Source organism: Carassius gibelio, chromosome B10, assembly GCF_023724105.1.
Source record: "Carassius gibelio isolate Cgi1373 ecotype wild population from Czech Republic chromosome B10, carGib1.2-hapl.c, whole genome shotgun sequence".
In the NCBI taxonomy this organism is placed as follows: Eukaryota; Metazoa; Chordata; class Actinopteri; order Cypriniformes; family Cyprinidae; genus Carassius; species Carassius gibelio.
In genome coordinates, this window is record NC_068405.1 from 8,615,436 (window position 1) to 8,630,759 (window position 15,324).

The 15,324-nt window shown below is 37.8% G+C and overlaps 1 protein-coding gene across 3 annotated transcripts in view; it reads left to right on the plus strand.

Annotated features, from left to right (window-relative positions):
* Positions 1-8,869, plus strand: part of LOC127966637 (ribosome-recycling factor, mitochondrial-like) — a 16,850-nt gene extending 7,981 nt beyond the window's left edge. For all 3 annotated transcript variants that reach the window (XM_052567777.1, XM_052567778.1, XM_052567779.1), the window contains 4 exons: positions 689-807; positions 3,963-4,054; positions 6,608-6,767; positions 8,287-8,869. In XM_052567777.1, coding sequence (XP_052423737.1) covers positions 689-807; positions 3,963-4,054; positions 6,608-6,767; positions 8,287-8,364 — 449 coding nt within the window. In that variant the 3' untranslated portion in view covers positions 8,365-8,869. The remainder of the gene's footprint in view (positions 1-688; positions 808-3,962; positions 4,055-6,607; positions 6,768-8,286) is intronic.
* The last annotated feature ends 6,455 nt before the right edge of the window (positions 8,870-15,324 follow it).

A 15,324-nucleotide genomic window follows, 5' to 3' on the forward strand; every position in this document is an offset into this window, starting at 1 on the left:
GCATCCCTATTACTAGAATATTTGCTGTTTATTAGGAATAATAAAGCACATATTAATGTCTTATTCTGCATGACTGTATTTTAGATATCCTAATCCTACCTCATCCCTAAACTTAACGTCTGCCTATTAACTCTTTCCCTGCCAGTAGTTTTGAAAAATGTTGCCAGGCACCGCCAGCGATTTTGATGATTTTTGACTCAAATTTGATGGACTCCGGTATATTTTGCTGTATGAATATTTGAATATGCAATCGACAAAATAAAGATAAGAGCCTCTACGTTTAAAAAAATATTGCTTTCTATCTTTAAGCATTCTTTTTTTTATCAACACTTCATAAAAATGTATGATTTGGAGCAAAAAGCTGAGAAAATCGCATTTTTGTCAAAAACTGTCAATTGCAGGGAAGCGTTGTCTTCTAAATGACGAGATAACTCATCAGTGGTGGGGAAAGAGTTACTAAGCAGAAAATTAGGAGTTTATTGAGGGAAAAAGTACTAGTTAATGGTGAGAATTGGTCCCAAACTAAAGTATGACCAAATTTTCCTATTACGTTTAATAATAAGGAGGTGTTATGAAACTGTACGAGTTTTTTTTTTTTTTTTCTATTTTAATTGGCAAATGGTTGAATCACTTTAAAATTGTGGAGAAACACACTGGTTAACAAAGGATTGTGTTCTTGTGTTCTCAGGTGCGCTGGACCACATTACAGTCACCACAAAGGATGGCAAATTTCCACTCAACCAGCTGGGCCAGATATCCATGAAGTCTCCTCAGCTACTTGTGGTCAACATGACTGGCTTCCCAGAGGTACAGAACCAAACTACAGAGGGCTTCCTTGCAGAACTTCTCACTCCATACTGTTTGCATGCAATGTCAAGCACACACACCAAAAACACACTCTTTCTCCTACTGAAACCTGAGTGTGATGGACTCTTTCCAGCCTGGTTTCAGAGAAATTGATTGATTGTTGGGGGAAGCCCTTTGTTCTTGGAGAACGATTGAAACATAGGCCAAGACTCTGTGGTTAGCTGTCAGGCCAGGAAATGACCGCAAAGTGGCCTCTGGAACTTAGACCTGAGTTAATGTGTGATATCTCCCTCTCTTTTCTGTGTCTTATGAGGTCAGTGTCTTTCTGCTTTTCCTCTCCTCCTCCTCCTCCTCCTCCCATCACCACACTCTCTCCATTGATATATATGAGTTCTCTCTGCCTGATGTTCAGATAACCCTAATGAGATTAATGCTCTCACTTCTTGGCCTATGTCCACTCAATACCAAAGTCTCTAGTTTCCTGGTGGCTCTAAAACCCACCAATCTACCATCGCCATCCATCCTGGGAGACTTCAAGCTAAAGATTGCATGTATGTACGGGATAATGTATAGTCAGCCAGTCATTATTGCAAAACTAACCTTGATAGGATGATCAAAACCAAGGCACAGGGGTTTTGCATCACCCTAAAGGTGATATATGGTGGTTTTGGCTTGAAGCTCCTGTGTAGTCCATTACAATACATCAGTTGATCAAAAACCTGCTGATTTTAGATATGAAAATGCAAAAAATTATATGAAATTATAAATAAATTAACAAATAATGTAAATTTAAGTTTTAGCATTGTATTTTATGTGTACTATAACTATTTTTATTTAAGTTATTTAATTATTTAAAGGGGATGGGAAATGAGACTCTGATTGGTTTATTGTACGTTACGCCCAAAAAACACCCAGAGAATGGGGACAACTCATTTAAACCTTGCGCCTGGGTGCGCCGAATGTTTTCCCGCCGTTAAACTAGCAAAAGTGGATTCGGACACTCCCTGAGTGCACCTGCCCTGAGTGCTTTAGTTTAGATCATGTGCTTAGATCGTTAAAATAGGGCCCAAGAAGTCATTATACAAAAACATCTGAATGCTGTAACTGTCCAATCAGAATAAAGCGTTACGGAGAGCCATGTAAAGAATACAGAAATATGACTAAATGTAATTTTCCCTTTCGTTAACAACACCATTTGCAAATAGGTTTGCCTTTCTATTCATCAGCTCTATGTTAACACAATACTAAAAAAAGATCCTGCACAGTATTAAGGGGTCAGATTTTATGCTCAGATGACCCTAATACCATATGCGGCCATTTACGGTGTCAGGAGAAACTGGCCATTACCTAACAGGCCTGCAAAAAACAACACAGAGGTGAGTGGCCCGGGCCAAAAGCAAACAGCTTTATGATTGTTCTAATCCATTACACACTCTCTGAGAAGTTGTTTTCCAGTCATTCATTAAAGGGCCAGGGAAGGTGCAGCCTTGTTGAGAAACCCCAGTGGCTGTTGTGTGTGTCATTAGCTTTCACTCTCCGTGTGCCTGTGTGGTATCCAGAATCATTAAGAAAATTAGGATTTTTTTGCCCAAGGTTTTTCAAGTTGACTTTGAACCCAATTCTCTGTTTAAACACAAGTACATGGGGATACAGATTGTTTTTTTTTTTACATACTAAACAGAACAATACGGGTTTTACCGTAAAGTTATGAACCACCAGGAAGTAATGATGGCTGATGACGATCAGAGAGAAAGCACATGCACACAATGCCTGTAAGTGAGTCAGACCTCACAAGAAATGCATACTAACATCAGAGGAATTTGTGTGCAGCACTTGCGTGTATACTTTTTTGCTTGTTTATTTTTGTTTGGAGAAGAAAAAAGTTAACTGTATAAGTCATAATTGTATAGTTCAATTATTAATTTGTACAACAAAATTCTATGGTGAATATGTATCTTTATTTGCACACTGACATATGAATAACCAGTCAGTAAATAGACTGATGTAAATTGCATGAAACTAAAACTGTTTTCATTACTGCAATATAAAATTTCAAAGTTAACTTCAAACAGAAGTAAAAAATGACTCACGGTTACTGAGTCTGATTCAGATTTACTTAAACACGTATCAGAGTTGTGTCTTCTATACGTGTGGGGCAATAAAATAACAGGGTATGTTTTGACTCATAAATGTTGCCAGATCTTCCTAGAAAAAAAAAAACTAATAAGAAGACACCCATAATTCCTCAAATCAAATCAAATTATCCACATGGCAAAAAACTGTGACATGCTTGCCTACATTATTAACTCCATAAACTTGATCAAGTTATGACCTGAGCCCAAACAACAGGCCCAATGCGCTTATAATAAGTGGAGCGTACTCTGCAAATAGCCTTTGGATATCAAACATGTGAGACACCTGGCATGGTACCAGTTCTGTTCCATACAAACACAAAATGATAATTTAGGGGATTCAGTCCCATATTTAAATCCAGTTGTCACTCCTGAAACTTGTGTATACAGTGTGTATGCAAAATACACAAAATTGAACATGCAATGTGGTAATGGGAGAACTTTATAGCACTTTATAGCACAATACTGTGCTAAACGTTTGTTGTTGCATACTACTTCACATGCTGTTTTATGTAATAATAGGCATATACAGTAAATACTGTGCAGTATGCACTAGTATTCCAGTCTAAACAAACTAAATCCACTATGATGTATACACACTAGACTGCATGCATGTAAGTTCAGAGTGTAATCTCAAGCTAGTCTGGCCACAGGAGATGAGGTGAACAGGCAAAAACCCCCGACACAGGGTCACGGTGGGTCATGGCCCTGCACTGCAACCTCTCAGCGCCGTCCCACTGGATCAGGCGCTGACAGTGCCCTACGGCGCTTGCTACACCACACGCTCCACCCCTCTACCTCGCTCTCTAGAGCTCCATCATGGGGAGATGCTGCCCAGCTCCTTCTGGATCAAAGGGCCCAGGGCTGGGATACTCCACTGATCTGGAAGGGGGTGGTCTTGTGAGATATGAGGGCTGGAGAGATGCAAAGGGTGTGTGAAGTTTTGCAGCAGGTACCACAAGCCCAGCTGGCTGTCATTAGCTCTGATGTGTGTGTGTGTGTGTGTGTGCGATGTGTCCTCAGGCCACGGCAGCCGTCACCCGTGCCTTACAAGACAGCAGCATGGGACTCAACCCGGAGGTGGAGGGCACTATCATCAGGGTGCCTGTTCCCAAGTGAGTGTTTTACCGCCCAGGGCCTGAATCCCCATGACCACTCTCACCTTTCCTTTTAACAACACTTTCTACAAGCTTTGTTTGCTTTCACTCCAGTTCCTGTCGTTCTGTCTCATTTTTATCCTGTTGTCTGTGCAATGCTAATGTCTCTTTAATGTGTTTTTAGCTTGTTATGGCATGCATAACCATTGCTTTAGGACATTTTTGGATTTTTTTGGCACTTTTCTTAAGTTAAGACTGAAGTTAAGAAAGTTAAGACTTTCTAAATCTTAAGACTGGAGACCACATAGACCAGCTGAAAACATGCTTGACTGGGCTGGGGGACCAGCTTAGGCTGGTTTTAACTTTTTCAGCAGGTTGATGGAGAGGCTCTTTTCTCTAGAGGTAATAAACAGTCACCCTAGGAACGATGCAGAACAGGGCTGTCACTAATGATTATTTTGGTTATCGTAGGGTGACCATATGGGCCATTTGTAAGGGACCCGTCCTTGCCAGGATCCCTTTATTGCATAAAATTGCCTAAAAGTTTTTGATGTTTTCACTTTGCAGACTACTTTGGATGTTTTAGGCAATATAAAAATCCTGGCCAGGCAGTGTCCCAGATAAATGGCGCATGGGGCCAGTTAAGTTATGGCCAGATGAAAAGTTAGCATATTGAGAAAGATTATGTATTCTCCTGTGTTGGCATAGGTTTATAAATGATTTACATTATAGATCTGATAGAATGATAGAATGGTGCACATTGATCCCAGATGAACATTATAATAATCCCAAACTCACAACGGTATGCAGAGATGGAGTTTGAGACACTCCCCACATGTAAATGATCACTGTTTGTGTGGAGCAGCATTTACTATGGACAGATCATCTCTTCATTCGATCATCTAAAAATAAACGAGGACTGCATCCCAAATGACACACTATACGCTATGTACTTGCACATCATTTACTTATGCGCTGTGTACTCAACCATGTAGTGTATGAATTATAATAAATAGGTTATTGAGTCTTTTTGCACCTACCCCTCTATGAAGCAATTAAATCTGCAACAGTCGAGTGCATGAAGTGTTCAATACTCCACACTTAGTTTTTCAGTTATTTAAGTGCTTTTTTTATTTTTAACATTTTCTCGCATTATTTATACTACAAAACAGAATAGAATAGCTTATGGCATAGTATTCTCAAAAATGTTATTCGGGGATGGGGTAGTCCCCAATCCCCAGTTCAAGGATTATATTTGGAGCCATGTCACGTTTTTCAGGTATGTATGTTAATAAAGTACTTGAATTGAATCAAATAATCGTGACAGCCCTAATCCAGATCATCTTAGGCTACGTTTACACTAGTGAGTTTTCATTTTAAAACGCATGGTTACATTACTAACTATGGTTACACTCGAAAACTGAGACTTTTGAAAATGTTGCAGCCCTTGTTTCAGTTTGAAAACTGTGGGGTAGCGTTTTAGTGTAAACGGACCAAAATGGAGACTTTTGAAAATGGTGTGGCTGCCCACATTAGCTCTTCGTATCCTTGACGAACATGTAAACAATAACATCATGCTCATAGCCGTACCCATAGATATCTATAACGTTAGGTTGTTTCCCCATTCGACCGCCCCAAGCACGCAGACGTGTCCGCCATCTGAATAACAGGGAATCTACCTTTACATATCTATGGTTGTACCTGCCTGAATGGTCATGTGACATGTGTTTTTGGTTGTGTAGTGAAAAGCGTTTCCAAAATGCAGTGAAAACGTCAATGTAGACAAGGATTGTATTCATTTTAAAATACTGTTTTAAAACGAAAACGCACTAGTGTAAAAAAGGCCTTAGTATCAACTGTGCCAGCTACAAACTGTAGCTGCACCTTATCAACCGCATAACCACTCCAAAGAACCATTCAGAACACCCTAGTAAGTGTATATTGGCGTTGTGTTGTCATTTGTCATGTTCCCTTCTGTTCGCTGTATATTCTCTTTTATATGTGACACAAAGAAGCAAACGCAGAGGTCTTGAACTGCTCTTCCCTGCCAAGCCTAAGAGTCTCGCCGCACGGCCTTCATTCTACAAAGCACAAAACTGTTTGATTACGAGAGCGCGCTCTAGCTCTAGCTCCAGCAGCAGGTGCTCGTCTGGCAGCGTGTTCGGAGGGGCCGAACGTCTCGCCCGTAATCAGCACAGCCTCCTCGCATGCATTTGCATTTCTAAAGAGAGCGGGAGGCTTGATTGGCTCCGAATCAGTAATTATGAACATTGTTTAGAGTAAACAGACACTACTCTTGGACTGTTTGCAAATGGCTGGCAGCAAAATGCCAATTATAAGATGGGGAAACTTCTACACCTACAGCAGAATTTGGGCGAGAACAACAGTTTGTTTATTGTTAGACTTTTTGGTTTATTTTCAAAGACTGTGCTTATAGCTGTTTGAATGACGTGACTCTTTCTCTAAATGTCATTTGGTCTAAAATGATAAATTAGCACAACTGATCTGGAGACATTTCAGAGATTATTATGATCTAAAATGTGTTGGTTTAACCGTGTGTTTGACTTCCAGGGTGACGCGTGAACACAGGGAGAATCTGGTGAAAGTGGCGAAGCAGTTCAGTAACAAGGCCAAGGATTCGCTGAGGAAAGTACGGACCAATGCCGTGACGCGAGTGAAGAAGTCCAAAGAGAGCGTCTCTGAAGATACCATTCACTTGGTAGAAAAACAGGTGACACAAATAAGGATTAACCAAGAAATAAAATAAAAATAAATATTAATTATATATTTTTTATTAATATCAGTAGTAATAATAGTAGTAGTAGTATTTTTTTTTTTAATTATTAACTTGAAGGTATTGAAAGTAGTAGGAATTGTAGTAATAGTAACAATAATAATAATAATTATGAATAGTTGTTAATTAATAATAAATTCATGTGCATTATTATTATTAGTAGTGGTAGTAGTAGTATTAATAATAAATTATTAAATGTTTTAATTATTGTTGTTTTATTATTAATAAATGCATAAATATTCATTTACATTTATTAAAATAACAATAATAATAATAATAATAATACAGTATTAATACTTATTTTATTAATAATTCATGTTTATTATTATCATAAGTAGCAGTAGCAGCAGCAGTTGTAATTTTAATAATTATTATTATGTATATTTTTAATTATTGTTTTAGTAATAATATTATTTTCACAGTAGTAGTAGTTGCAGTAGTAATTAATAATAATAATAATTTATTTCATGTTTTATTAATATTATATGAATGTATAGTAATAGTAGAGCTGGGCAAAAAAAAGTTTTTTCCATTAATCTTTTTTTTTTTTTTTTAAATGACAGTGATTTGATATTTATTCTCAAAAGCAGCAAATCAATCTTTTCCGGTATTTATTTCAGCACACATTTATTTATGGGGTATTTATTTCACACACCCCAAAATGAAAATGTTGTCATTAATCACTTACCTCTATGTCGTTCCAAACCCGTAAAAGCTTTGTTCGTCTTCAGAATACAATTGAAGATATTTTGGATGAAAACCGGGAGGCTTCAGACTGTCCCATAGTCAAGGTCTTTATTCAACAATTCCTCTCCTCTATTTCTCTCCACATCACCGTAGTGCAATTTTTGGAGATTATGTGCTGTTGAATAAAGTAATTTTTTTCTGAATAGAATTGATTTTAATCGGGACATCTGAATCAATACCCAGCCCTTAGTAATAGTAAATAATTATAAATATTTTAATTGCAGTTTTATTCATTTTAATTAGAATGTTTTAGCAATAGTAGTAATCAAAATATTAATATAATATTATAAATATTAATACTAGTCTTATTATTATTATTAAATATAGATTATTACTGGTACTTTTAGTAGTTGCAGTAAATATGAATAAAAATAAATGTTAATAAAAATAATTTAAATGTTATTAATAATTATTGTTCTATTAATAAATAGCCAATAATTAGCAGCTAGTATTAGTAGTAGTACTGATGCTAATAAATTGTTTTATTATTACTAAAAATGTTAATTTAGCATTAGTACTAATAGTAGTAGTAATAATAAAAAGGGATATATATTAATAATCTATAATCTAAATAAACCAACATATAAATACCTACAAGGTATTTTTTTGCAGTCACACAAATATGTGATTGTGTAAATATTGTATGGTATTTATGTATAAATAATAATCATTTACATTTGTTCTGTCTTGTTTTGTCCAACATCACTAGATTCAACAAATGGCAGACGGTTACGTGGCAGACATTGACAAACAGCTGGCCACTAAAACCAAGGAGTTACTCGGATGACTTTCATAACGCCCCGGTCCGTTTGTCTCTCTATCATCAGGTCACAAACAATCAGCTGTTCTTGTGACTGGAACAAAAATCCCCCAAACAGAAAACAGTTGATGATCGTGGCGATGGAAGGTGGTGTTTTGGATGGGTGTTTGGGTGTTTTTCTCATGCATAAACAAATGTAGGCATGGCACGCCAGTGGCTTATGACGCTGCTTGTGTTCACATCTCCAAACAAACAAACGCAGGACAAATGAAGTTTTAATGTGATTTGGGGTACTCCTCCTAATCAAAGCGATGCCACAAACGTGGTGTTTATGTGAAAAGCACCGCACTGAATGTAAACGCTGTGGTCTTTACAGGAGGCTGTTAGTCACACAGGATGGAGGATGAGAGCACAAAGCAACATGCTGCCAACATTTGTTTCGCATTCACAAAAACGGCCTAAAATAGTCATATTTTCATCTGTATGATCAGATCTAGCCATGTAAAATTAATAAAATGGTTTAGTTACTGTCCTTGTGCTGTAGTCTGTGTGTGTGTGTGTGTGTGTGTGTTTGTGTGCTTCGTCTTTTTGAATCATATTTCCACATCTATTGTTCTTTGTTTATTACTGTTGAAACTTGATGCCCAAGATTATTCTACAATGGCAATGTGAAATATATCTTCTTCTGCCACAACATTTCTGAATTCTCAGTGCTGAATACTGATTCTTATTGGTTGATGAATGTTCCAAGGTTTTTTTGGGCTACTCTCTTTAAAAGAAAAGGGGTGTTTTACAGAAAGTGCTATAAAATATCAACTTTTCTGTGAACTGTAACCATTTTTAACTCAAATTGTAACCAAAACAACCATTTTTTCCGGAGTGTAAAGAACATTTTAATCATCTAAAGAACCTTCTCTCACTATTACACTTTTAGAAATAATGTTTTTTATTGCCATCAATGGTTCCATTTAGAACCTTTAACATCCATGGAAATTTTCCAGTGCATTTTATTGTGGAAAACGATTCTTTAGATTATTTAAATAATCTTTACACTTAAAAAAATAAAAAATAAAATAAAATAACGTTGCTCTCTTTTAGGAACAGTTTACTGAAAGTTTCTTTGATGATTTAAAAATAGTTCTTCTGTGGCATCACTGCGCAAAGCCTTATTCTGAGCCTTTACGTATTTTTAAGATTAGGTTCTTTATGGAACTGTATAGGTGCCAATAAAAAACTATTTCATTCAGGCTTCATATGACTACTTACAGTTTAAAACCATTCAAATCTAAAATAATTTCCTTTTTTTTTTTTTTCCTTAATTAACTTCTTACAATTTCGACAGCTGGACGAAAGTTGAATGGGGTGCATGCTCAGCCATAAATGGCAATAACGTGACTAGTCAACAGGAACTTGACTGTTTCTAATCAGTTGCAAGAGACAAAAAAATGTAAAAAAAAAAAAAAAAAAAAAAAAAATATATATATATGTAAAAAAAAAAAATGTGGTATTGAGCTATTGCATTTTTTTTTTTTTTTTTTTTATGAGAACACTTATGGGTTAACAGCGTTGTGGTTGCATTATCACCTCCTGGTTGCGAATTTGTATTTATTTATTTATTTTATACAACATTCCGTCTTCAGTTTTTCCTTGCATGTCCAACAGTATTTCTCGGCAATAACCGTAAGCATTGTCTCTAATGGATGAAAACGTGGGGTCACTAAATAAACAAAAGTTTAGAGGCGCTAGCTCGCAGACAGAGGAAATGGGCAGGTTTCCCGCGGTCCATATGTCAGTAATTTGGGGGCATTGTATACCTTGGCCTGAGAGAGAGGCTCGTGATCGATGGAGGGGTGAAAAGCCCGAGTCGCTGGCTCCGCGCGCGGCCCCGAAAATTGCTTTCAGCTGATAGCTTCATTTCACTTGACATTTATCAAGTGGATTACTGTGTGTTTCTCTGTTTACCACTACCATGATGGAGAGGATTGTGATAGCAGCGGGGAGACCAAATGTTTTTCCTTCTGTGTCGCTGGAAATATATACATGTAAATTGGCTCTGTAAACTCTTGAATTGACAGTAAACTCGCATCGCAGAATATACACACTCTGCGTAACGTGGACCGTCACCTCTTGACCCGTGTCGGAACGGGGTCAGTGTGCATGCAAAAACAAAACAATCTATTAACTGAGGCAAGTGTCCATCGGCATTTTCTGTTTGCCGTGCAAAAACACATGGAAATCTTCCATATTTCCTCCCTTGTTTGCATGCAAATGAGTTAGGACTGCACTGCATTATTCATCCTCTCAGTCTCGTGACAATGCTAGAACACTGATCTGTTGGTTAGGTGGGAATATGAGCACTTTACAGACAACGGGGTCTTCAGCGAAGGAGCAGCGCTGTGCTATACTTTCCCTATCCGCGTGCACTGATTACGGTCCACGCACGCATCCGTACGCGGAGATGCTTCGAGAGCGCGTTTAATCACTTCAGTGGCACCGATTTGGCTCCCGCGCGCTCGACGCGTCCTCGCCTGAAGTGCGCGAGCCACCCCGACCGCCTCATCAAGAATCCAATCAGTTTAAGCGCGAGATGCACTTCGCTGGAGATGAAAAGAGATTTTCCGTCGGGGTGTCGGTGCCATAAGGGCATGATCACTGCATATGCAAAGTGGAAGGGAAATTAGCGCGGATTCTCTTCCTCTGATAGTCATGCATATATCAGGGGAGCGAGTAAGGAGTTCAAATCGAAGCCTTTTCTGGCAAATGCATTATTCATTCTTGATCTCAGGTCAATCTGAGCGCTTTTTCAAGAATTACACAACTTAATATGTGGCTGCTAGTGAACTGCATTGTAATGCCGGCATGATGACAGCCTGCGCGAACGCGCGGTTAGATTTAACCGCCGCGTGCTCGTGTCACTTCACACTTGAATTGGACTTCGAGCTCGCCGCTGTTATTCGATATCAGCCTAACAAACTTTTCCTCCCTGATCATTTATTATGCTGCCTGTGAGGAAACGCAGAATCGAAATCCATCTTTTTTATAGCAAACCTTTTTTTCTACAGTTTTCTGCACATTAAGGGACCTTTCAGGTTTCTTTGTAATGGAAAAATAGGTTCTTTAGATTATTAAAAAGTTATGTACAATAAGATTTTTTATTTTTTATTTTAAGAACTGTTCACTGAAAGGTTATTTTGTGAAATCAGGTTCTTCGAAGGCCAAAAAAATATATATTTTACTGTTTTCTTTCCTTGTGTTTACATATTTCCTAATGAAATTTGGAAGTTGAAACAGGATAGACTGATGAACTTATCCCTTTATAATAAAAAATTCTCTATAATAATACAAAATAGACAGTAGCCGCAGCTATGAACTATGATTTATGCTATTACTTGGTTCAGGTGGTATAAGAGGAACTAAAGCCAGAGACCTGTTCATTTCAGAGCCATTTGATTAGACAAAATGGGAGATCAATCTGTTTTCCATGAAGTGGAAATTTGTAGTTTTTGATTCATTTTATAGTAAATAATATAAAGCTTTATATAGTTTTTTTATTTAAGTGTAAATTGCTTAATTTTACACCATAAGCTTAGCTAACCTTAAACCTTTTATTGTTTTCCAAGCACTACAAATGCAGATCTGACTTTTATACAAAATGTAAACTTTAGACCTTACAGGTTAGACACATTATTGAATTTTACATGGATGAAAATTGGGCTGTTAACTAATCACGTTAGTTACTTTTTATGGAAAGTATACATTACATTACTCTTGTGTTAGCCTATACTTTATTAAAGTAGGGAAAAAAGTAATCTGATTATGTAACGTGTTTACAATGACACAAACTGAATAAAGATCCTAGGTCAAGAAGAATTTTCAGAACACACAAGTCTCATTTTTTTACTTACAGAAAGATGATTCATCAGGCAAACAGTTTGTATGTTGTTAAACAACAGCACAATCCATTGAATGCACTTACTTCAGCCTCATTTCCATTCCTGTCATAAATGAAATATGGCGCAAATCTGACCACAGTCTATTCTAGTTGGGATTTTAGTCTGTGGAAATAGTTTCCTTCCGGTTGCCCTCCATCCAACCTGAACGACCTAAACCTGTGCTACGTGCAATTAGATCCCTGCCCAGGGTGCGCTCATTAGATGGATCCTATTGAACAGAAACGTCTTTGAGTTTGAAGTGGTTAAACTGTCATTTCAAATCGTCTGGACCTTGTGATTACCAGCACGGGAGGAATTATATATTTAGTTTTAAGTCCGTGGCGATTTCCTGCCCCTGTCTTGATCCTAAGTGACTGGAGCTCTAGATGCCCCCATCTCCACGGAGTCTCCATATCCCCCCGGGAGGACCGTAATCAACGGCTCAAAGCACGGAGGGATGCGAGATGAGGCGAGTGGGGGCACGGCATAGGCCTACATGCATGTATGCACAGAGCTGAAGTCTTAACTGCACAAACAAGGAGGAGGCAGCACCTGCCTTGCAAGCTAGTTAAAGGCCTCTCACTGAGTCTGTGATCACTAGTGTCAGTGGACTGTAGTTTTGTGTCAGGAACAGATTGGGTAGTGGTGTGAGTGACTGCTGTCTAAGGCCACCAAGATTTCTCAGCAAGTAGCATCTAAAAATAGTATACAGTTTACTTCAGGAATCTGAGGTGGTTGGAGTCTCACACACTGACTTAAAATAAAGCTTCCGAAAAGGGACTTTCAAACTATTTTTGTTCTGAAAAGAACCTTTCAGTGAATCGTGGCCGGCTGCATCTAATCCTCAAGAATGGTCATGCATTTTCTAATTTGGTTATGAAAAAGGCAGATTGGTTTTATTTGTGTTGGAAAAGTGAGACTGATTTCCCCTTGACAAGTGCTAGCTGGTCAAACTACTGTAGTTCTTAAAACATGGTGGCTAAGTTTATGCAACTGGCCCCTGCTCTTAAAATAACTTTTTTGTCTTAGTGTGAAGAACATTTCAGTAATCTAAAGATACTTTTATCCATTGGGAAGGTGCCATGGATGTTAAAGGTGCTTCACTGAATCATTAAAGCCATTAAATAACATATATATATATATTTTTAGTGGCATAAAGTCTGGTCAACTTTGTAGCACATTAACTTCCACAAGAAGGACATGTAAATCAACCGACCACATTTATTGTTTTTATGTGTCCTTTAGAGGAGGTTCATCTCAAATAACGCCAGCATAGGAAAAAAAGGTGGTCATTCTTATAAGAAATCGGCGCAAATCAGGAAAGATTTTACATCTATCAAATGTATAACATGTGCTAAGTTTGTAGTAAATCTAGCCTCTATCATGTTTGCTTCATACGGTTTTAAATAAATCCAAAATTATTGATCACTTATTGACTGGATTCAATTAATTGACTAAAAATATAATGTGGTGCAACCATTAAGTAGAAAGTAATATCATAATTTCCTTAAACGGTGAGTGTACACATCTTAGTCATTATTAAAAAAAAAAAAAAGGATTTTGTAGGTTTTTCAAGGTTTTTAATATCATGAATTATTATTTATTAATATTACATGTTAAGGAATCACATCATGCCATTTTAAAAATGGAAATGTCTTTGTCTATGCATTAAAAAAAATCTAATTATGTGATATTTTAGCTGATTTATTGATCTTGACAGACATAATAAGCGTCTGTGGTCTTCTCCGTGATCATTTCCTGTTGTTATGATTGTGCTGGTGTTGCTGGACCACGTGACCGATTTCTTGTTTTTGAATTTTATTAAAATACTTCAAGAATAACATTTTAAATCAAGTTTTTCTTCATCGTGATATCAGGATGGTTGTTTCACAGATATATATTTTTGACAAATACAAGTCTTTGTATTTTTTTAAATGTACTTTTAGATAAATTAATAAATAGGACAAGAAAAAAAACATATGTTAATTAGTTATAATGCGAAATTAGTCACAGGCTAATGCCCCCCAGAGTTCAATGTCATCAGAGAGCGGGCTCATGATGCCTCACAGAGCCCCTCAAAGAGCCCCTCTTATCAAACACTAAGTCACAAAGAAGAAGGATTAATGCATCTGAGTCCAATACACGAAAAGCGTCATTAAAGAATCGTCTTTTCGAGGGTAAATGCTCGGAGTGGACAGGAAGTCTACTAATCTGTAACCTGATGCGTGCGCGAGGAAGGAAGGACTCAGGAACCAGCCTTCAGAGCTTTCACCAATCATATTCATCACAGAACCCAGTCCAGCCTCATTAGACCACAGCGCTGCACTTAACTAAACATCTTTTCCATAAAATAAATGCTTCCAGGTTACCCTCCGAGCAGGTCGCGCTCGCATCTGATCTCAATTACCGCCGTGCATCGGTCGAGGCTCGAGCCCGGCCCATGGCGCAGTGCTGGACCTCTGGATCCACCGGCTGGAAGCGTCCTGTACGACACATTAAACAATGGGGGCTGGGGGGCTTATTGAATAATTGGTTCCTCATGGGTTCTTTCTCGAGGAATATTAATTACGAGACGATCCGAGCCTTTTTGGGGTCTTCGGGTGAGCGCTGTGAGGCCCAGTGCAGCGACGGTGCACTGTTTGAGGGGTTTAACTGTCATTTAGGGAGGAGATCGGACATTTGGTTTGTAGCTCAAGAGGAGATCTTTCTCTCCAAAGGGTAAAGAATTTCATGTGGATTGAGGTTTTGGCAGAGTTTCCCAAATTAATAGAGTCTTTCAGCATCTGATTTTTCTTACGGTCGGTGGAAATGAAGAAAAGAAAAGAACAACCCAGAGCTGCACTGCATATGTTTTCTACTGGCACGGGAAAAAAATACTTGTTTTCTCTCAAACAGGACGCCAAACTAACAAAAAAAAAAAAAAAAAAGCGGGAAGAGTTTGTTTGTCTGTCTCCTGTGGTCCTTGGATCCTTGACGACGCATATCAATCTTTCGTCTTTTTAGTCTCGCTGTGGTTAGTTTTAAAAGCAGCAAAGGCTTCATTTTAATGTGTTTG